The following is a 22,463-nucleotide window of genomic DNA, read 5'->3' as shown; positions in this document are numbered from 1 at the left end:
GGGCATAGGTTGTGAACACCGACAACACGCTCAGCATTCGTTGGTATAAGTTATCTATATGTGATTGAAACGTTACGTGAACGTTACTAATACATTATGCATACGTCCAACACGTTATTATACGCCCAAAACTTTTTTAAAAACATCAATAGTTCAGCGTACGCCAGCGTTTTACATACATTTTGATACCTTGCCATACGCTGGCTAAAACGTCAAGGTGTGACAGGGCCCTTACCAGTGGCAGTACCAAAAAATTGACCTGACCTAAATAGTTTATTTAAAGCGAGTAAACTCTTTTCCAACTGTATAATTAAACAATACTTCAAAAAACTTTGTAATAAATTGAATCTGTGGGCTAACGATGGAATCCAGTATTTATTGATAACATTTGGTTTTCAGAAATTTTGGATTTGTGAAGTTAAGCATACTTAATGCTTTGAAGTTTAAATACAAATGACAGAAGTCAGTCAGTCAGTCAAGGCAGGTTCCCCCCCCCCCCCCCCAATCTCTCAAGTGAAGTCAATCAAGTCAAGGCAAAAGTAAGTCACGCAACACTTTCCCACTGTGTGTGTGTGTGTGTGTGTGTGTGTGTGTGTGTGTGTGTGTGTGTGTGTGTGTGTGTGTGTGTGTGTGTGTGTGTGTGTGTGTGTGTGTGTGTGTGTGTGTGTGTGTGTGTGTGTGTGTGTGTGTCACACACAGGGGACAATTGAGATCTTAAAATCACATTTTACGTTACAAACTGTATTTCACATGTGCACGGCACCATTTTGCAAAACTCTTTTGCAGGGAAAAACATTTTTAAAGCGAAAAAAAACACATATACAGTCGGTCTGTCCAGGCCATAACGCTTTTACCGAATGAACTTTTGCCGTCAAATTCTCAACAAACATGTATTGTAAGACTATGGATAATATAATTAAAAATTCGGTCAAAATCTGAAAGGGCAAAGTCATAGTGACTATAAATAGCCCTGATTAGTCTCTGCTACAGCTCATAAATGCAAGACGTCCCCCAATTTTTTTTTTAATCACTTCCATGTTTCTTTATTTACCACGAGCAAAGGTACCTGACTCTGTCAGGCAACACTGGATCTCTGCTCCTACCCCTTCTCCTTCCCCTCCCTCATGCCATCCTCTCCCCCCCCGTCTCCCGTCCTTCGGGTGGATGTCAAACTGGACGTCCCTTCTCTCGGCATTTTAGTACAGGACTGCACAAAATGAGGTACATTCAAACGGTACATTCAGACAGGTTCAAACAGCATGTACCATTTTAAAAGATTATAACATGGGCTTCCCTTGAGGGATGAGATTCGTACTGCGACTCTGACCCTGTGTACCCACTATTTATGCAATTGCAGCAATGCCAACCCTCCCGATTTCATCGGGAGGCTTCCGAAAATTCACCCAAACTCCCGCCCTTACGACCACTATCCTTATCCTCCCGAAATTTTGATATTTTTGCACTGTTCACTCATCAGAATGTACTAGTATGAGAATTGAATGAAAAGCATCGTCTGCTACGTATAGCATGTGGTAACTCCATAACGTTCGCTGCTACCAAATTGTACGTAAAAAATTGCAAATTCAAATGAGGAGCAGCGAAACATTGGGTCTGGATCTCGCTTATGCGATCATGCACTGAGATTTAGTGCATGCGGTATGTGTGCAATACAGTGCATGCGGTATGTATGCACAGTGTATATGCATGCGATACGCTCACTGCATGCAGCTGGGCCCCGTACCAGCCCGGCGGTCGCGACCACCGTGCGGTGTTTAACAGCCGCTAGAGTTCTATGAGTCGCGCTGCAGCTGTGGAACATCGACTTCGAAGTTACCGATGCTTCAAGCCCTCGATGTTGATTACGAAATGGCAGAAAAGAAGCTTACGAAGACCAAGAAATGGTCTCAGAAGTACAAGACCGAATAAAGTCTCCAATACCCGTGTATTCGAAAGTCTGAAAGAGGAATTCATCATGCGTATTGTACAGTATGCAGCGTTGATATTTCAGTTGAGCACGGAGGTCGCGATGATATTCGGAAGCACGTTGGAAGCAAACGGCACACAGACATTGCAAAGGAGAGATCTTCGAGCACGAGTACCGGTACACTTCTGAATTATTTCACCAAACAAGGGACAAGCGAGGAAGAGGATGTTACCCGAGCGGAACTTCTCTTTAGTGGATTTATTGTGGAACATAACTTGCCCATATCAGTCTCAGATCATGCTGGACCTCTATTTCAAAAGATGTTTCCAGATTCAAAAGTTGCTTCAAAGTATGGATGTGCAAGAACAAAAACTTCAGCAATAATTGGTGAGTTGTCAAATGTTACTGCTTCATCTATTGCCGATATTGCTAGACTAGCTCCATTTAGCCTAGCTACAGACGGTAGCAATGACAGTGGTGAGGCCCAGCTATATCCTGTCCTGATTTCGTACTATGACAACAGTGCTGGGATTGTGAAGCAAGGTTTGCTAAGTTTGCCTGCGTGCAAACAAGATTCCACTGGAGAAAACATTTTCAAACTGCTTGATCATGAGTTCAGTGACAGGAAAATTCCGTGGGGAAATTGTGTTTCCTTTTGTGCTGATAATGCCTCTGTCATGGTGGGCAAGCACAAAGGAGTCGCTGCTTATATCCACAAACAAAATCCAGAGTGCTACATCATGGGATGCCCTTGCCATATGATGCACAATACGGCCAAGAAGGCGGCTCAGGCCTTACACATTGAATTAGATGACTTTCTCATCGATATTTACTACTACTTGGACAAAAGTAGTAAACGCGTCAAAGGAGTGAAAGCACTGCAAGAACTCTGTGATGCCCCGACACACAAGATTCTGAAGCATGTCGCAACAAGGTGGCTGTCCCTTGGTCAGTGCCTAGACAGGCTGATTGAACAGTGGGAGCCACTTCGCCTCTTCTTCAAAGAAGAAGTACGAAGAAAAATGCAACCAACTGTAGCCAAGACTCTAACAACGAGCAAGAAGGATGGCACTGTATCTACTGCCAGTACTGGCACTGCAGGATCAAGCACTAGTGGAGCAGCATTCACCACTACCACTGCAGTATCTGCTGCGAAGAAGACAGCAGGGACAGCACCAAAACCAATGCTGAGAGCAGGTAGCATCACCGGCCCTTCATCACGTTCATCTACAAAGCAGATCCCTTCAGAGTCGAGAAAGACTGTGATAGTCCCATCTACAGGCAAAGAAGGACCCAAGTTAAGTTCTGCTTTTGCCAAATCACTTGATAGAAGCTCAGCAAAACCTTCGAATCAGAGGTCTTCTTCCTTGGCTGCACCTACCTCAAGCTCTCTCCTCAAACGTAAAATTGGATCTGGTACTACGAGTCTGACCTCTTCTGCTGGCAGTAAACGCAAGTGTGATCGCCCTACGGCTAAGTGTACTACGAGTTCTACAACTAAAAGCGCATCTTCCTCAAACACTGTGCAGGAATCTAGAGAAAAACGTGTCAACAGGATGTTCTTGTCTCCACAAACAAAACTCTATTGTTTCTTCCTTCGATATGCTAACAAGCTTTTTGAGAAGGGGAATCTTCTGCTCCAAAGAGACGAACCCTGTATTCATCTCCTGCACGGAGAATTGAATGGTCTTCTGAAAGATATCTTCGTACGGTTTTTGAAACCATCGGTGTCATCGGTTGCTCTGGTAAATGTACCCTTCTCTGACAGATATCATCAGAAGAATGATGAGGACCTCATGATTGGGAACGATGCCAAACTGTATATAAGGGAACAAAGGAGTCTCAAGAAATCCACCTTCACTCTGAGTGAGTCAGACATCCAAGGTTTCTTCAGTGCAGTTCGCTCATATTATGTGAAAGCCTGCAATTACATCTTCAAAACCTGGCCGCTAGATGATGAATTAGCCAAGCATGCTCAGGTGCTGGATGTTAAGCTACACCAAGAAGTGGGGTTTGACTGTGTGGAGTTTTTCATCAAGAAATTCCCCTGTCTGTTCAGTGGCGGTGATAGTGACATAGACAGTCTTGAGAGTGAATTCGCTCACTACCAGGCAGACGCCTCCATAGCTACAATTGCTACTGAGACAGTGAGAGTGGATGAGCAGTGGCATCGGATTTCACAGCTCACAGATCCCTGCACTGGTGCCAAGAAGTATCCTAATTTGAGCAAAGTGATGAAGGGAATCTTGGTCATTCCTCATTCGAACGCATCATGTGAGCGGGCACTCAGTCTTGTACGGAAGAATCATACTGAATTTCGTCCCAATTTGAGTGTCAAAACCCTGGAAGCTCTCTTAATTGAAAAACTAGCTCATAGCACCCCTTGCTACCAGAGAGAATACAGCAAAGACATAATCAGAAGGGCTAAAAGAGCCACACAGCTGTCACTCAGCAAAGCTGCCATGGAGCAGTAGTACCAGTAGTACTCAGCAAAGCTAACCCTAACAAAAGCAAGCAGCAGTAGTACCAGCCAGTAAGGTAAGAAAAATATTGCTTCTTTTGTGCTTTTTGTTAATCTTTGATTGTCCCCTAACTTACTAATATTAACATACATGTAACATTAAAAAGTGCACAATTTTCCCCTTTTTTGTTCAAAAAGTGGGAATTCTTAACATGTTAAATGCTCCAAAATAGGGCTCAGAGGGCATTAGAGAGCGTCTAGAACCCCAGAGCTTCCAGGGCCCTAAGGCGGGCCCTGGACCCCGCCGCAAGGGTCGAGCGCTCCGCGCTCGAGATGTGCGCTTCGCGCACATTATTTGGTGTCGGTTGCAAATCCTCCCTAATTCTGATTTCCAAAAGTTGGCATCTCTGCAATTGTAACTCTCCGAGACGGTAATAAAGGCACGTTTTAGTTGTAATTAAAATAAAGCCAGATTCTGTGGCACTGTCTTCCCTTCCCCTCACCACACACTTACCTCCTTCCAAACCCTCCCCTCATCCCCACCCCCTCCCAACTCTCCGGGCAGTGTTCTTGCCTTTATTTAATTACATCTAAAATGCGATAAGCTTTAAAATCTCTGAACCAGAGCTGAATTTCAAAATGTAAACTGCAGAATTGAGTTTACCAGCAGTTCCGGCGGCTTATCAAGTTTTCATTTGCTTAAAATAAAAAAGTGCCTCTGGACGTCTTCATGCGGTGTTTAGTATGACCAGGCATATCTTCAGTGCCATTTCAGCCACACAATTACTTAAAAACCATAGATGATGTGCTGTATCACGTGATTGGGTTTTCGTATATCATGACTCGCCTGCTAGGGGTGGCAGGGATGTACATCCGGACGCGCAATAAAGCGGAGTTGCTGCTACGCTCTCGCCCTCCATGTTCCGCTGCACCTCGGATACCACAATTGGCTGACGAGGATGGTTGATCGACGAGTCACGGCGCATGGACAGGTGCCCGTTTTCGTCGGAGACGACTTCGAATTGTTTTCAGAACAGTTGGGGTGCTATTTCCACGCGAATGATGTGGTCGACGAGAGCAAACAGAAGTCGATCTTGCTCGCCTCGCTATCGGCGGAACATTATCGACTGCAAAGTGATTTGGTGGCGCCGAACAAGCCCAGTGGGGACACTGTCGTTTTGGGACATTGTGCAGAAGATGAAAGCACACATGGCGCCGGAGAAGTCATTATAGCTGGCTCGATACCAGTTCGATCGCCTCGCGAAAGGTACAGGGGAGCGCGTCGCTGATTTCGTGGTGCGGGTGAAGCATTCTTCCGTGACCTGCAAGTTCACGGCAGAGGAGCGTCCAGCTCGGCTGAGAGATCCTTTTATTTCTGGTTTGCAAGATGCGAAAATGGTTTCGGCAGTTCTACGGCTGAAGGGTGAAGCCATTACATTAACCTCGGCGGTCGACACTGCAACAGCTGTCGAGCAGACTCTCGGAGATGTTCGGGCCATCACCGCCACCATCAGCATGCCGGATGGCCCCGGGGCCCACGCGGTGTCCCGAGTGCCCCGGGACGCACGCACGACCTTCGGTGCGGACCGGGGTCGGACGTCGCCGCGTGGCCGCACGAGCGGCGAGGTGACCCCGCGGACGTGTTTGGGATGCGGAGGTCGACACCTGCGGCATGTGTGCCCGTTTAAAAACACCGTGTGTTTACATTGTCACAAGGTGGGTCATCTGAAGCATGTGTGCCGTGGGGCATTTTTTCAATTGGCCCTGCGGCGGTGCGCCTGATGACGGTGGAAGTCGAAGTGAACAACACGCCGATCACGTTTCAGGTTGATACGGGAGCGGCGGTGTCGATCATCGGCGAACAGACCGCGCGTAGACTCAACGACCTGAAGCTTATCAGGTCGGACCTCAAACTGTTCACGTACACCCGCGAGAAGATAACGCCAGTCGGGATGGCAGACGTGTCTGTGCGGTACCAAGGCCAGGTCGCCGCGCTTCCGTTGTACGTCGTGCGGGGAGGGTCCGTCTCTCCAAGGCCGAGATTGGCTGACCCGCATCCAGGCTAGACTGGGCTGCCGTTCACCTTGTGCAACCCGTGCCGAGCCGATGGGAGGATCAGTTGGAGAAGATTCTTCAAAGAAATCAAGGTTTGTTTTGCGACGACCTTGGGAAACTCAAGGGTGTGGGGGCAAAGCTCTTCCTGAAGGAGGGGGTGGTTCCTCGTTTTTGTAAACCACGACCAGTGCCGTATGCCCTGAGGGACAAGGTCAAGGGTGAACTGGATAGGCTGGAGGCCTGTGAAGTGATCGAGCGGGTGCAGTACTCAGATTGGGCCACCCCGGTCGTCACGGTGCTGAAACGGGATGGAGACATCCGATTATGCGGGGACTTCAAGTCCACGGTTAACCCGGGGCTCAGCGTGGAGCAATATCCACTGCCGTCAATCGATGAAATGTATGCACGATTGGCGGGGAGTCAATACTTCACGAAGCTTGATCTGCGTGATGCATATTTTCACCTGCCGATGGATCCCGGGAGTAGCGACCTTTTGACAATCAACACGTGTCAAGGGCTCTATCAATATACCCGACTCTGTTTTGGGATTGCTTCGGCCCCGGCCTTGTGGCAGAAAGCCATGGATCAGGTTTGCATTGGCCTGCCCGCTCAGACCTACCTGTACGATGTGCTCATTGCGGGGAAAACGGCGGACGAGCATCTTGCGAACATTGCCCAAGTGCTGACGAAGCCAGAAGCGTGCGGCCTGCGCTTGAACAGAGACAAGTACGCGTTCTTCAAACAGCGCTTGGAATACCTCGGGCACATCATCACGCCGGAGGGGCTGTTGAAAGGCCCTCGGAAGGTGGAGGCGATTCAGCACATGCCACCGCCTCGCGACAAGACGCAGCTGTGCTCGTTCATTGGTATGGCCCAGTATTCGTGCGTTCGTGCGTGGGCTCAGCTCACAGCTTGCGCCGTTAACGCGGTTGCTCAGGAAGGATGAGCGCTGGGCCTGGGGGCCTGCACACCAGGCAGCGTTCGACCGCGTCAAGCGGCTGCTCACAGAGGATACGGTCCTCGTGCACTACGAGCCTGTGCGTCCGCTCTTATTGGCATGTGACAGCTCTGCATATGGCATCAGGGCAGTGCTCTCCCACAGGATGGACGATGGTTCCGAGCGGCCTGTTTGTTTTGCATCCCGGTCCCTGTCCGCAGCAGAGCGGGAATATGCCCAGATCGAGCGCGAGGCTCTCAGCCTCGTCTGGGGTGTGTGGAGGTTTCATCAATACCTGTTGGGGTGGCATTTCACTTTGCAGACGGATCACAAACCACTTCAATTCATCCTGAGACCCGAACGCGGGGTACCGGTGGTCGCGGCCACTCGGATACAGCGGTGGTGTCTGTTTCTTGCTGCTTACGATTACGATATTCAGTTCCGAAGCACCGAAAAGCATGCTAACTGTGACGGGCTCTCGCGCTTGCCTTGCGTGGAGGGTCCAGCTGCGTCTGAGTCGGCCGACCGGGTTGATGTGTTCGCGCTGGGCCAGGTCCAAAGCAGGCCGATCACGGCCAAACACTTCGCGGTGGAATCGACTCATGATCCAGTGCTCGCCCGTGTCGTCCAGGCGATTTCTACGGGGAATTGGAGCGATCTACCTTCAACACCGGCATTTCAGCCTTTCGCGTTGCGCGCATCAGAGCCTTCGTTGGTCCAACGGTGCGTTATGTGGGGAATGAGGGCGGTGATTCCACCGAAGTTCAGGCAGCAGTGTTTGGAAGAACTGCATGTCAGTCACCTTGGCGTCGTGAAAACCAAGAGTCTTGCTCGTAGCCTGTTGTGGTGGTCGGTGTTGGACAAAGACATTGAGCAGTTGGTTAAGCATTGCACCACGTGCCAAACAGATGCTGATAACCCGCGTCGAGCTTCGGGACTGTGGCCTACCCCAGACAGGACCTGGAGGAGGGTCCACGTGTATTTTGCGGGGCCGGTTAATGGCAAAATGTTTTTGATTGTGATCGATGCATTCTCTAAATGGCCGGAGGTTGTAGTGATGCAGCATACATCAGCAAACATTACAGTAGAAAAACTGCAGACGATCTTTGCTAATAAAGGATTACCTAAGGTTCTGGTCTCTGATAACGGTCCGCAGTTCATCGCAGGTGTATTTGATGAGTTTATGTATCAAAATGGTATTCGACATCTAAGGTCCGCACCGTATCATCCTGCGACGAATGGGCAGGCGGAGTCGTTTGTTAAGATGTTGAAACGGGCTTTGCGCAGGGGGGGGGGGTGTTGCAACTCTGCAGACGGTGGTCGATGTCTTTTTGCTCCAATACAGGAACGCGATTCATCCTGTCACGGGCGATTCTCCTGCCATCCGTCTCTATGGACGGGCATTGCGGTCCAGACTGGATTTGCTGCGACCGGGAGGGTCAGTGAGTGCGGGGGTGTCACGCCCGACGCTGCTGCGCAGTTTTGATGTGGGACAGCGGGTAATGGTACGTGATTATTACCACGATTCCAAATGGGTGCCGGCTGTGGTCTCTGTGGTACTGGGGCCAGCGAATTGCATGGTGCGGACTGATGGTGGGGAGGTGTGGAAGCGACACGTGGACCAAATGCATGATCGCTTTTCAGCGTCACCCCCCCCCGCCCCCCCCCCCCCCCGTGCCGAGCGATGTGGGATCCTCACCAGTGATGTCGCCGTGGCTAGACGTATCGCCAGGGCCGGACGTGTCGACGCCCGCGGGGTGTTCATCTGATACAGTCCTGCTCGAGGACGACGAGCAAGCTTGTCGGCCGGGGCGGTTGTTGTTGCGGATGGGGCAAGTCCAGCGAGGGTGTCACCTCGAACAAGCCGGGAGGCGTCTGAGCCTGGGCCGTCTGGCGTCGCTGCCCGTCCGAGGCGGGTCAGGAGACGGCGCGGTACTTGGAGGATTTTGAATGTTGATTGGTTTCGTTTGGTCATGTTATAATTGTCATTTCATCATTTGAATTGTCATTTTCGGAGGGGAGGAGTTTGCTGTTTCACGTGATTGGGTTTTCGTATATCATGACTCGCCCGCTAGGGGTGGCAGGGATGTACATCCGGACGCGCAATAAAGCGGAGTTACTGCTACGCTCTCTCCCTCCATGTTCCGCTGCACCTCGGATACCACAGATACAAACACATCATTTATCTCGATCTCAGGAAACACGTCTCTCTAACTGATGCAGGCAAATCGTCCAAACCCAGCTCACGTTCCTTGTTAGTGGGCCAACATTTTCAACGCTTGGCAAATTGGTAGTTCATTAAAAGTTTCAGGTTTCACTCCAGATTTCGACACTTATTTATTCCATGAGATCTGATTCTCAAATCTGAAATAATATTTTGATTATATACTTTAATTAGTCCATGGGAGTAGATCAATTTTCCAAGGCAAGGCATGTTTGAATAGGCCAAATCAAAATGGCAGCTCAGACCCTTGTGAGGTGAAGTTGGGCTGACCAAGGATGAGCCTTTCATGAAGGTAAGCCATCTATTATCTTCAAACGTGTGTTTAACTTTACCCAAATACCAAGTTTTCATTCATGCACTCCCTTGGAGTTCCTTTGGTATGCCTGCAATGTTTTGGGTCACTAGGTTTCATGGTTTTGGAGTTATGGAGGACACGCACACACTAAATTGACTTTGACTATTATAGATTGAGCTTCAGTGTGTCTGTCTGGGCCATAACATTTTTACCAATTTAATTTTTGGTATCAAATCTTCAACAAACCTTTATTATGAGAATATGGAGAATGCAAGTTAATAAAATGTACTATCTATATATATATATATATATATATATATATATATATATATATATATATATATATATTTTTTTTTTTTTAAACTGTCATTTTCATCAAGTTTAGTGAGAGTACAAAGAAACAGATGTGCTTTGCATTTTGAGATGTTTTCTAATTTTATCCTGTGTATGCTTGTGCTCATTTCCAGGTTTCATGTATGGTAGCTGTTTCTATCAAGTTCCACAAGCAGACATGCTTACTATTGTAAATGTGTGAGATTTATATGTAGCAATATAATAATTACCTCTGCCACTGAAGGTGGAAGGAGCTTTGCGTTTTCACCCCTGTCAGTCTGTTTGTTACTTGTACTTGTGAAAATCAAAGATTTACCAAGTATATTGGTTGGTCATGTGCGTTATTCTGTCTATGTATGTCAATCGCCTGCAGGTCACAATTTAAAATCGATCTTCATGAAACTTCACCACCAGGTAGAGTTTGTCATAAGCAAGAAGCCCATTGTTTTTGATGTCAAAAGCTCAACATCAGCAAAAGGTCAATAACTTTGTCAAGTTTCTAAAATCCTAGATTTTCATTCAATTGACTTGAAATTTGAACAGGGTTTGCATATCCTCTCACTGAAGTCCACCACACATTATTTTTGAGGTCAACGTGATCCAAAAGGTCAACATCTATCTATAATTCCAGCAGTGTGTGTGTGTGTGTGTGTGTGTGTGTGTGTGTGTGTGTGTGTGTGTGTGTGTGTGTGTGTGTGTGTGTGTGTGTGTGTGTGTGTGTGTGTGTGTGTGTGTGTGTGTGTGTGTGTGTGCTGTTTCTCGACAACCGCTGGTCCGATCTAATTGAAACTTGCCAGATATATTGCTGGGGACCTGAGGATGTGCCTTTTCAAGGTTTGATATTAATCGGACAAGTGCTTCCCAAGTTATGGCCATTTATTTACCAAACCAATGACAAGACACGTTGTTGCGTGGCCGATGGGGAAGGGAAGCTCAGCCGCGTTCCCCATTACGGGTTACAACGTACGGGCTTCCGGAGAGTGATGACTTCGTGTATTCTAATAATTTCTCGATTTCTTATGCGCATTTATAGATAAACACAATGCCCCAAGTTATGATCGTTTTCATATTAGACGGTGCATAAATTTTGGTAACATCAGAGTGCTGGTATGCTCCGAACCAGGAAGTAATTTTTTTTTCTCTCTCTTCTCTTCTCTTTTTGTTTTTCCTTGCCAAGACATTGCGAAAAGGTAAAATACGTTGGCGCTAATTGAATATTTGGGTATTAAAACTAAATTGTGAAGAATCGTAACTGCGAATAATATGCGACCTTCCGGGCCACGCACGTACAGGCACTCGAGAGCGAAGAAACGGCCTGTGTGGTTGTTGTTTGTTGTTCGCGGTTTGAATATTTATCTATTAATTTTTTTTTTTTTTTACGGGCACGTATTAGTTGGACAAAAGTCAACAACTGAGGTGAAATTTCTAAAATCCTCAATTTTCATCCAAATGATTTGAAATTCGAACAGGATTTTCATATTTGGTCATTTAATTCAACCACCAAATATTTTTAAGGTCACGTTTATTTCATCGATTTTGCAAGTATCGTGCTTAATGCATGACATCTTTTTTTTTTTTTAATCTGTTTATGTGCAGGATATTTCAAAAAGTTGTGCATGCATTCGGATGAAATTTGGTGGACAGTTTGGGTGTGTGACGAGGACAAATTGATTCAGTTTTGGTGAAGATCCGGTTCCGGATGCGAGAATTTTTTTAATTTTCAAAGTCATTCTTCACCGTTGAGAGATGGGGCCAAAAACGATATAAGTACAGCATGATATCTCAAAAAATTATTAGGCCCAAATCTGTACTACTGGATCAGGCATTGCTTGGTGGAGGTATGCACTCTTCTGAGTGCCCTTTTAGTTATATTTGTGTTGTTTATAATATCTCTTCACCTGCATCTTTCTGTTTGTCATTTTAGCCCCTCCTGCAGAGTCGCCCATTGAAAGCAAGAAAAATTCGGAGACCACGAATGTCCCACTCACAGATGAAGAGAGGAATGTCGAGGCTGAGAGGTGTGCTTGATGTATTGCTATATTGTGACTTATATCCACCAGCGAAGAACCCGTCATTATGGACAGAATGATTCCCCCAAAATTGTTGTATTTTATTACCTCCACCACCTAAGGTGGATGGAGGTTATGTTTTTACCTCTGTCTGTCTGTCTGTCTGTCTGTCTGTCTGTCTGTCTGTCTGTCTGTCTGTCTGTCTGTCTGTCTGTCTGTCTGTCTGTCTGTCTGTCTGTCTCTCTGAGAAGGCTATCTCAAAAAGTTATGGACGGATTCAGACGAATCTTGGTGACCAGGTTGGGTGTATGACGAGAACGGTTTTATTTGATTTTGGTGAAGATGCGGATCTGGATACGAGAATTTTTAAGTGATTCTGCATCATTATCTCTACCATCAAAGTGAAGGTGGTTATGTTTTCACCCCTTTCTGTCTGTTTGTTTGTTTGTGTACAGGATATCTCAAAAAGTTGTGGACAGGTTCGGTATGTGACAAGGACGAACCGATTAGATTTTGGTGAAGATCCGCATCCAGATCCGACTACTAGAATTTTAAAAGTGATTCTTCACCATTGAGAGATAGGGCCAAAAACGATACATAGCATGATATCTCAAAAAGTTGTTGACTGATTCGGATGAAACTTGGTGGATAGGTTGGGTGTGTGACCATGACGAATCGATTCGATTTTGGTGAAAATCCGAATCCGGATCCCACTGCGAGAATTTTAAAGTGATTCTTCAATTAAGAGATGGGGCTCAAAAACGATATATAGCATGATATCTCAAAAATATATTGGGCCAGATATGTTCCCATGGATAAGGCATTATGGGGTGGAAGTATGCGCTCCACGGAGTGCCCTTCTAGTTGAGAGATGTGGCCAAAAACATAGCATGAATATTTCAAAAGTTTTGGATGGGCTATCACAAAACTTGGTGGATGATTTGGGTAGTTGACAAGAACAAGCTGATTAGATTTTGATTCAGGTCCAGGTCCAGGTACAGATCCAAATCCGGCCCATCAGTGGGATACAAAACTTAATTTGTTGAGCCTGGTGGAGGTATGCCTTCGATCGAGTGTCGTTCTAGTTATGACTTGTAATACTCGCTTCCATCGGGAGCGATGCAAGGCATTACATACATATTTGCATAAATACATCGAGATCCTCCTCCCACCCCAAATTTCTGGGACTGAATCGTTTTACCACCTAAAACCTTCCCGTGCACAACTCGAGTACGACCACCATTCTTCAACTCATTCCATCCAGTGGTTCAAGCATGCATATAAGTAAAACAAACAGACACTTCTAAAATTATAGTGATTAAACAAACCAAGGAAAGGTTTTGTCTCTTTTTGCCTGTATACATACCTGGGTGTTTACATGCATCTGTCTATCTTTGTACTTGTTTTTTTGCCTGCCCACATGTATGTCTATTTGGCTGCCTGCCTGCCTGCCAATATACGAGGGGCAGTCAATAAGTAACCTTGAAATGGCGATATATATTTGAGAATGTAATGTGTGCAGTTGAAGGCAACATATGTTTTATCTATGGGTAAGAGTAATGTTTTACCTGTTTTAGATTTGGCAACATTGGGCATATGGCAGCTTCCTTGGAAGCATGCACCAGAGAGGAGCAACGTTCTGTCATCCGTTTCTTGGGAAGTGAGGGTGTCAATCCCAGTGAAATCCATCGTAGAATGAAAATGCAATATGGTGACGCATGTTTATCGCTGCAGCAGGTGTACGACTGGGACAGGAAGTTTAAAAGTGTAGTGTCCAGTGTAGCAGACGTTACTCACTCAGGCCGGCCTCACACAGCCGACACACCAGAAATGGTTGCAGGAGTTGAGTGTGTGCTAAGGGAAAACCGTCGCATTATGCTGGATGAAGTGGTCTTTGAATTGAACATTAGCCATGGTTCAGCACACCATATAATTCACAACTTGCTGGGGGTCCGCAAAGTGTCTGCAAAGTGAGCGCCAAGACAACTCACACCCGAACTAAAAACACTCCACTTTTAAATTTCTTGTTCCAGTCGTACACCTGCTGCAGCGATGAACATGCGTCACCTTGTTGCATTTTCATTCCACGATGGATTTCACTGGGATTCACTCCCTCACTTCCCACGATACGGATGACGGAACGTTGCTCCTCCCTGGTGCATGCTTCAAAGGGAGCCGCCATCTTGGAACTGCTCTGCTGACGTCATACGCTCAATGCTGCCAGATCTATAACAGGCAAAACATGACTCTTACCCATACAACATTTGTCATCAACAACTACACACATTACATTCTCAAATTCATATCACCATTTCAAGGTTACTTATTGACTGCCCCTCGTAATAATCCATTAGACAGTTTTTTTAAGCATTGAATCCATCACTTTTTCATTTGAGTAGATTGCTAAAACTGTTGCGGGGCCAGGTATCGGTGGCGATAAAGGGCCACTAGGTGGAGCAGTGGAGTCGTCTCCCACCGAACACCCGGAATTTAGGTCGTGACCCTCGGATAAGTCCGGAAGGCATGGGTCCCTTACAGGACCAGGAATCGCCAATAATTTGACCGCGTGGAGTAGGGTCAATTACCAAACTCCAATATACCTAATTACCTACGCGGCAAAGCTACCGTGGAATTCACACCCTCGACAGACCTCGAGCGGGACGAGCCGTTACCGTGCCCGAAACGTGTAACCCGAGCGGAGGTTACCAAGGCCTGTCGGTCCAAATGAACAATTTACTGCCTCGCTATTTCTCAACACACACCGTGCTAAGCCAATGAAAGAAACACTGAAACGAGCTGGAACATTTAACATATTTATTTACAGTAGGCAGAGAGAGAGAGAGACACAGAGCAGAGTTATCCGAATAAGCAATGCAAATAATGTACAACAAAAGGCACTAAACAATTCTACTTATCAGACGGGCCCACACACAGACACATACACCCCCAAAATAATTGATGGCCGCGGCCTTTATTGATACCCCAGCTCGGAGGGAAGGTGAGCTGGAGGTAAGAGCCTGCCTTGGACCTTCCCGCTTCGTGCGGTTACACCGACCGAAACCACTGGTGGGACTCGAGTCCATGGCCCTTGTCCCTGGCTGCTCGGCTGCCGCACTGTTCGGTCACCACCACCACGGTGAGCCACCACAAAGGACCGTAGACCGCGACGCCGTGATCCCGCAGAACACTTGTCGACCACCACTCTGCCGTCGCCACGATCACCCGGTCTCCGTCCTCTCTTTCTTTTTCCCTTCAGGCCCGAGCGATTTCTTTTTCTCGGCACGCTCGCCTCCCATTTGCTGGAACGCGCATGTGATGCTCGCCCTTGGCTCATTGGGCAGAGGAAAACATTCCATGCCCTTTTTTGGAGCGGAGCTTCCAGCCAAAGCGATGGCAGCCCCGCCCCGTCTGCGCTCAGCATGCATGCACATGAGGAAGGCCGATGGTGGAAGGAGCGATGTTGTCGTTGTTGTAAAAACAAGCTAAAGAAATAACCTGTAGCATACATGTAATTCCCATTAGAAAGAAGGGGATGGATTCTAATTTTACACATACTTATCGACATAAGTAACTTTGGGACCTGAATGTTGAGTGCACATGGTTTCCATATTCGTAACAAAACGCCCTTCATAATTGATCATTCAACCAGGAAGCCAGCACGAAATGATCTCCAATGTTGAGCCATATTTCCAAAACGTGTTGTAACATCTGAGGTGTTGGTTATTTGATGTGTAATTTTACATCTTGCTCATGATTGAACACATATATATATATATATATATATATATATATATATATATATATATATATATATATATATATATATATATATATATCTTCTTCTTTCGGCTAGCTCCTGTTAGGGGTCGCCACAGCGGATCAACCGTCTCCATTTCGCTCGATCCTCCACATCTTCCATTGACACTCCAACCACCCGCATGTCCGCCCTCACCGTATCCATGAACCTCTTCTTTGGCCTTCCTCTTCTCCTCCTGCCTGGCGGCTCCATCTTCAACATCCTTCTCCCGATATACTCCGCTTCCCTCCTGTGCACATGTCCAAACCATCTCAATCTCACCTCCCTCACTTTGTCTTCAAACCGTCCTACCTGTGCTGTCCCTCTAATATACTCATTTCTTATCCTATCCATCCTCGTCTCTCCCAATGAGAATCGCAGCATCTTTAACTCTGCCACCTTCAGCTCCGCTTCCTGTCTTTTTGTTAGCGCCACCGCCTCCAAACCATACAACATAGCTGGTCTCACTACCGTCTTATATACTTTCCCCTTCACTCTTGCAGCTACCCTTCTGTCACAAATCACTCCTGCAACTCTTCTCCAACCACTCCACCCTGCCTGCACTCTCTTTTTCACTTCTCTCCCACACTCTCCGTTACTTTGGACAGTTGATCCCAAGTATTTAAACCCATCCACCTTCCCCACCTCAACTTCTTGCAACCGCACCATACCACCACCCTCCCTCTCATTTACGCACATGTACTCCGTCTTACTCCGACTGACTATCATTCCCCTTCTCTCCAGTCTCCAGTCTCATTCATCAGCTCCTCAAAGTACTCCATCCACCTTCTCAACACACTCTCCTCGCTCGTCAGCACATTCCCATTTGCGTCCTTTATCACCCGAACCTGCAGCACATCCTTCCCAGCTCGGTCCCTCTGTCTTGCCAATTGGTATAAATCCTTTTCCCCTTCTTTTGTATCCAACTTCTCATACAGCTCGTCATATGCCTTTTCCTTGGCTTTTGCCACCTCTCTTTTTGCCTTTCGCCACCACTCCTTGTACTCCTGCCTACTTTCTTCATCTCTCTGACTATCCCACTTCCTTTTCGCCAACCCCTTCTTCCTCATTCTTTCCTGTACTTCCTCGTTCCACCACCAAGTCTCCTTATCTTCCTTCCTCTGTCCAGATGTCACACCAAGTACCTTCCGAGCTATCTCCCTCACCACTTCTGCTGTAGTTGCCCAATCATCCCACCCATCTTTACCACCATCCAACGCCTGTCTCACCTCCTCCCTAAATTTCACGCAACAGTCTTCCTCCTTCAGCTTCCACCATCTGGTCCTTGGTTCAGCCCTCACTCTCTTCCTCAACCTCACCTCTAAAGTCATCCTACAGACCACCAATCGATGCTGTCTATATATATATATATATATATATATATATATATATATATATATATATATATATATATATATATATATATATATATATATATATATATATATATATATATATACACACACACACGAGGCGCCGTGAGGAGAAGTGATGGAAGGGACACATCGGCCATTTTGGAGTTAATGCCATATAGCACTATTTTAACCCTTCCCCTATCATTCAAGCCTATCATCATCATATCATTAAAAAATGTTGCTTACTTCACTCCTCCTCACGGGGCCTCATATATATATATATATATATATATATATATATATATATATATATATATATATATATATATATATATATATATATTTATTTATTTATTTCAATGTGAAGTTAAGTTTTTATTGGTTTTGTTTTTCTTTCTCTTTCTCTCTTTACATTGATCTTGACCTGTGCTCTCCACCAGGCTCACAAAGCGGCTCGAAGAGCGGAGGGAACAGAAACACAAAGAAGAAGAAGAGGTATATCCTAATTCATCTTTCATACTCCACTGTTTAAAACCATCTACCTAACAATCCCTTATGAAACCTTGTTCCTTTGACTTCATTGAGGTTTACACATGAAAGCATTCACTGATGAATTCAGTAGCAAGAAACTGTATGGCTGGAGGATTTTTTGCAGCTTGTTCCATTGGGTTGATTATATTCAGTGTCTACTGCAGTACCATACGAAAGTTTAATGCAACATAATTTATTTTGTCCAAAAAAGGGCAACATTTGATCATGCCAAGGTTTTTTTTTCGTTTTTTTTTTTTTTTTTTTAGTAATATCATGAACACATTTCAAATGTCTTTAATCTGACATCAAACAGCACATCTTTTATTTATGATGCGGACATTCACACAGTCGCCGAAGAGAGTGCAGAGACTATTCCTTTGACGTAGCATCTCTTGTATCAGCTTACAATACAATAAAGGTATTTGTTTGAAAGATACTGGATCATTACAAAACACGAATAAGAGCTGTTCATGACGGCATTTTACTGTACGTGTCCCAAACTATTTGAACTGCCCAGAAACAAATGGAGAAGAGTCCACGTTAATCAACAAGATGACACCCAGCTGAAAATGAATCAGTCGAACATCATGTGATGAATACTGAAGGAAGAAATTGGGGGTTTTCCTGAGAAAATTCAGCTTTTCAGGCACTTCATGAAAATGATCACAGAAGTACATTAATTTAGTAACCACTTTTCTGAAGAACTGGAAAATGAAGACCTCAGTATCGATGAGGTTATTTTCTCTGATGGATGCTACATGTACATAATTGGGATGATGAGTAAACAGAATTGCTCATTGTGGGGTTTTGTAAAAGTCCCAAGAACATGAAGAAGCCTCGCTTTACACTCAAAAAACATCACCGTCTAGTGTGGATTGAGTTTAGAACGAGTCTGTGGTCCTATTTTGTTGAAGACCTTTCCACCGAAACGATAGTCACTGTTGCATCAGATTGTTATCTTCACATGCTGAAGACTGACCTGTGGAACAAGATGAGAAATAATTAATATCTGTGGTTTCAACAACATGGAACCACATCACACACCTCCAAATGAATCTCACTTGGCTGAGGGAAAATGTCCCTGTTGCCTTATCAGTCAAAACTGAATTCTACGCTCCTCCTCCCCCCCCCCACCCACCTCACCTTCTACCCAGATCCCCTGACTTGTCACTGCTGGATTTCATTCTATCTTGTACATGATCGAGGCTCATAAAAGGGTTAGGAATTGGTCAAAGGGAGAGTTAAAAAAAAATTCAAAACTTGTCGGATTCTTTACAGAAACTATTTGAGGGAGTGTTTCAGCTGAAAAGAACCACAATTGCTGATTTGAAAGATGCATTTATTCAGATTATCTCAGGAGTTTTGCAAGGAACTACACATACGATTTCGATGAAACTTTCCCACAACTTTAATCACCATATATGTACTAAAGTTAATTCATGGCATTAAAAAATGGGCCCTGAGGTCGACAGGGGTTGCCCCCCAAAATAGCTATTTGCTTTCTTCTCAGAAACTGCACATGCAATTCTGATGAAACTTGACCACAACCTTTGTCACCCGTGATGTATCAAAGTTTGTTCACGGCATTAAAAAAGGGTCGGAGGGGGTCTACGGAGGGAGTTTATGGGGGGTGGGGCTGGAGGAGGGTGCCCCCAAAATATGCATTTTCTTTTTTTCCCCAGAAACTACACACACAATTTTGATGAAACTTGACCGCAACCTTCATCACCGGTGATGTACCAAAGTTTGTTCATGCCATTAAAAAAAAGTCATGGTCTAAGGGAGTGTACAGGGGAGTTGCCCCCCAAAATAGGTATTTGCTTTAACATTAGTTCATTGGTACAATTTGATGATTCCGTCCCATGTGGACTTCCTCCTCAGTATCATTATTCTACCACATGAGTGCCCAGGGGTATTGCCCTTATGTTTTATGTCCCACCCTGTAGTTGTAAACAACTGAACTCTAATTCTTCGTAATGTCTTGCAAGATTGCCAAGCTGCCATTTAATCCATTTTCAACCTCGCAGTGTATTTATTTGCACTTCAATTTCACCTGCATAAAGAATTATACCTGGTCAAAATCATGTCCCTGGGTTGGTTTGTTTTATACCATTATTCATCCACATAACAGAACATTATAACTCTCGTTAGCTTTAATGCACTAACTCTGTAAAACTCATTTTTATTCTGTATAAAGTGTTCGAGCGTGGGGGCGCCCGTAGACCTATCCTGGTGTGAACATCTCATTGAACTCCAACCCAGACTCTTGTCCACAGAATGACCCTCATCGGCATCCACTTTAAAATTAATCGCATTTGGAATTTCTCCAATGTCTGGTTTAGAGATTATATTGCTGTTGTGTAATGTTTCACGTTACGTTTTTTTCTTCTTTTTTCCAAGTGTTCACATTCCTTTGTGAGGTCTTTTTTTTCATGCACCTTATCTCCTCAATCCTGATACAATACTGACTTTCCTCTCGTCAAGCACACATTGCACTTTACATTTGTGAACACACCTGGGGGTCATTCCATGTCAAATCATCAAAGAATCTGCCGTCATCTCTCAGATTTTTGTAAAACTTTGGGAACCAATTGGGACCCATGGAAAACGGCAAGAACTCAAATATTTTTGCTAACAGCCTCTTAATTAGTGAGATACAGACTAACGAACTTTGGACTAATTAGCATGACGTCGCGAATTCAAATGGCCATATCTCTAAAAGTATAACACCGAGAGAGCTGGTTTTGGTGTCATTTTAAAGGTATTTTCATGCCCTATGAATTTGTCTGGGCAAGATTTTCCTACCTCCAACCACAAAAAAGTTATCACAAAATATAAACTTCAATCGTGAATCCCCAAAAATGTATCCTTCAAATTTCCTCAAATTCATCCCAGAGGTACCTTATGATGTCAAGAAGCTTCCACATAAATTTTGTGATGGGCACTCCAATAGTTTCTGAGATATGAGCAATAATGTACATGTACGTATGGCATATAGGTTCGAAAATCAGCATTTGTAATGTATTATACAATCAATAAGTGAGTTCAAGTACACAGTGTTCACTAACCTGACTTAGGCTTTCAATTTCCTCTTCAATGCAGCAACAGCAGCACTTGTTTCTTCCCCTCAGGCCCAGTTGAAAATGAAAGTATATGATACTTCAAAGCAATTGATGGTCGTTCCCTGTGTTCCCTGTCATGGCTAGGTTAGAATGATTGTTTTATACATTACAAATGCTGATTTTCGAACCTATATGCCATACGTCCATGTACATTATTGCTCATATCTCAGAAACTATTGGAGTGCCCATCACAAAACTTATGTGAAAGCTTCTTGACATCATAAGGTACCTCTGGGATGAATTTGAGGAAATTTGAAGGATACATTTTTTGGGGATTCATGATTGAAGTTTATATTTTGTGATAACTTTTTGTGGTTGGAGGTAGGAAAATGTTGCCCAGACAAATTCATAGGGCATGAAAATACCTTTAAAATGACACCAAAACCAGCTCTCTAGGTGTTATACTTTTAAAGATATGGCCATTTGAATTCGCGACGTCGTGCTAATTAGTCAAAATTTCGTTAGTCTGTATCTCACTAATGAAGAGGCTGTTAGCAAAAATATTTGAGTTCTTGCCGTTTTTCAGGGGTCCCAATTGGTTCCCAAAGTTTTACAAAAATCTGAGAGATGACGGCAGATTCTTTGATGATTTGACATGGAATGACCCCTGGCTGGCATGACAGAGATATAATGTCAAGCCGTCGTACAATGTGCACAGGAAAATGTTGTAGAGCCGGGCTCAGCAATCTTTTTTTAAAGTGGTATGCCGGCTTGTATTATCTTCTGCCAAAATTAAACTCCAGTGCGTGCTGGCAGACAACATTTGAAGTACATTGTGCAAGGAAATAATAGATATGCATATAAGAGATAGGTTAGGTTTAGAAAGCATTAGTGAGGTTGCGTGTAGGGTAGGGTGCTTCATAATAGGGGGTAAAAAATAAAAGTATGAATATTCATGCTCCCTGGGTGTTCCTTTGTTCCATTTGACAGTAGAAACATACACACCAAATATGAAGCAGATTGGAGGATGTTTAGGGGTTCCTCAAGTTGGCACAATATTGTTGAAATTTGCCAAACTGTAACTGGATGGAAAGTCTTTCAACTACGCCATGCCACTGGAATAATATGTCAGCCAACGTTCTCTAAAAATCTTCGATTTGCTGCTAATGGATGGGTAAGAGGAGGCACACAACTTCCTGGTCAAGCAACCACTATTGTGGCCAGAAGATCCAGTCTATGTGAAGTTTGAAGAGGCTGTTCAAAGACTCAAAGTGGTGAATGATTGCTGAGCGTGGCATAGCATTCATGACAGCATATAATGGCAGTTTGACCCATGATGAGGAGCAGGTTCAATACTTGCTTCAGGTTGTGGCTGCCCACCAATAGGCCATTCCAAGCCTACTAAGGCCACTTTAACAATATAAGTGACATTTGAATTGACTGAACATTGAACTATTGACATGATATATTTCTGTAAAGAC

General features: G+C 44.9%; 1 protein-coding gene across 1 annotated transcript in view; it reads left to right on the top strand.

The window, feature by feature from the left end:
* UBXN4 (UBX domain protein 4) overlaps positions 1 to 22,463 on the top strand; it is a 77,044-nt gene that overhangs the window by 7,841 nt on the left and 46,740 nt on the right. Inside the window, exons 6-7 of the mRNA XM_085870020.1 lie at positions 12,154 to 12,247; positions 17,830 to 17,884. Coding sequence (XP_085726146.1) covers positions 12,154 to 12,247; positions 17,830 to 17,884 — 149 coding nt within the window. The remainder of the gene's footprint in view (positions 1 to 12,153; positions 12,248 to 17,829; positions 17,885 to 22,463) is intronic.

Source organism: Eptatretus burgeri, chromosome 2 (genome assembly GCF_056783735.1).
Source record: "Eptatretus burgeri isolate ZD-2024b chromosome 2, Ebu_testis_v1, whole genome shotgun sequence".
Classification (NCBI taxonomy): domain Eukaryota; kingdom Metazoa; phylum Chordata; class Myxini; order Myxiniformes; family Myxinidae; genus Eptatretus; species Eptatretus burgeri.
The sequence above is the reverse complement of the archived record's forward strand: the minus strand, read 5'-3'. Positions and strand labels throughout refer to the sequence as shown.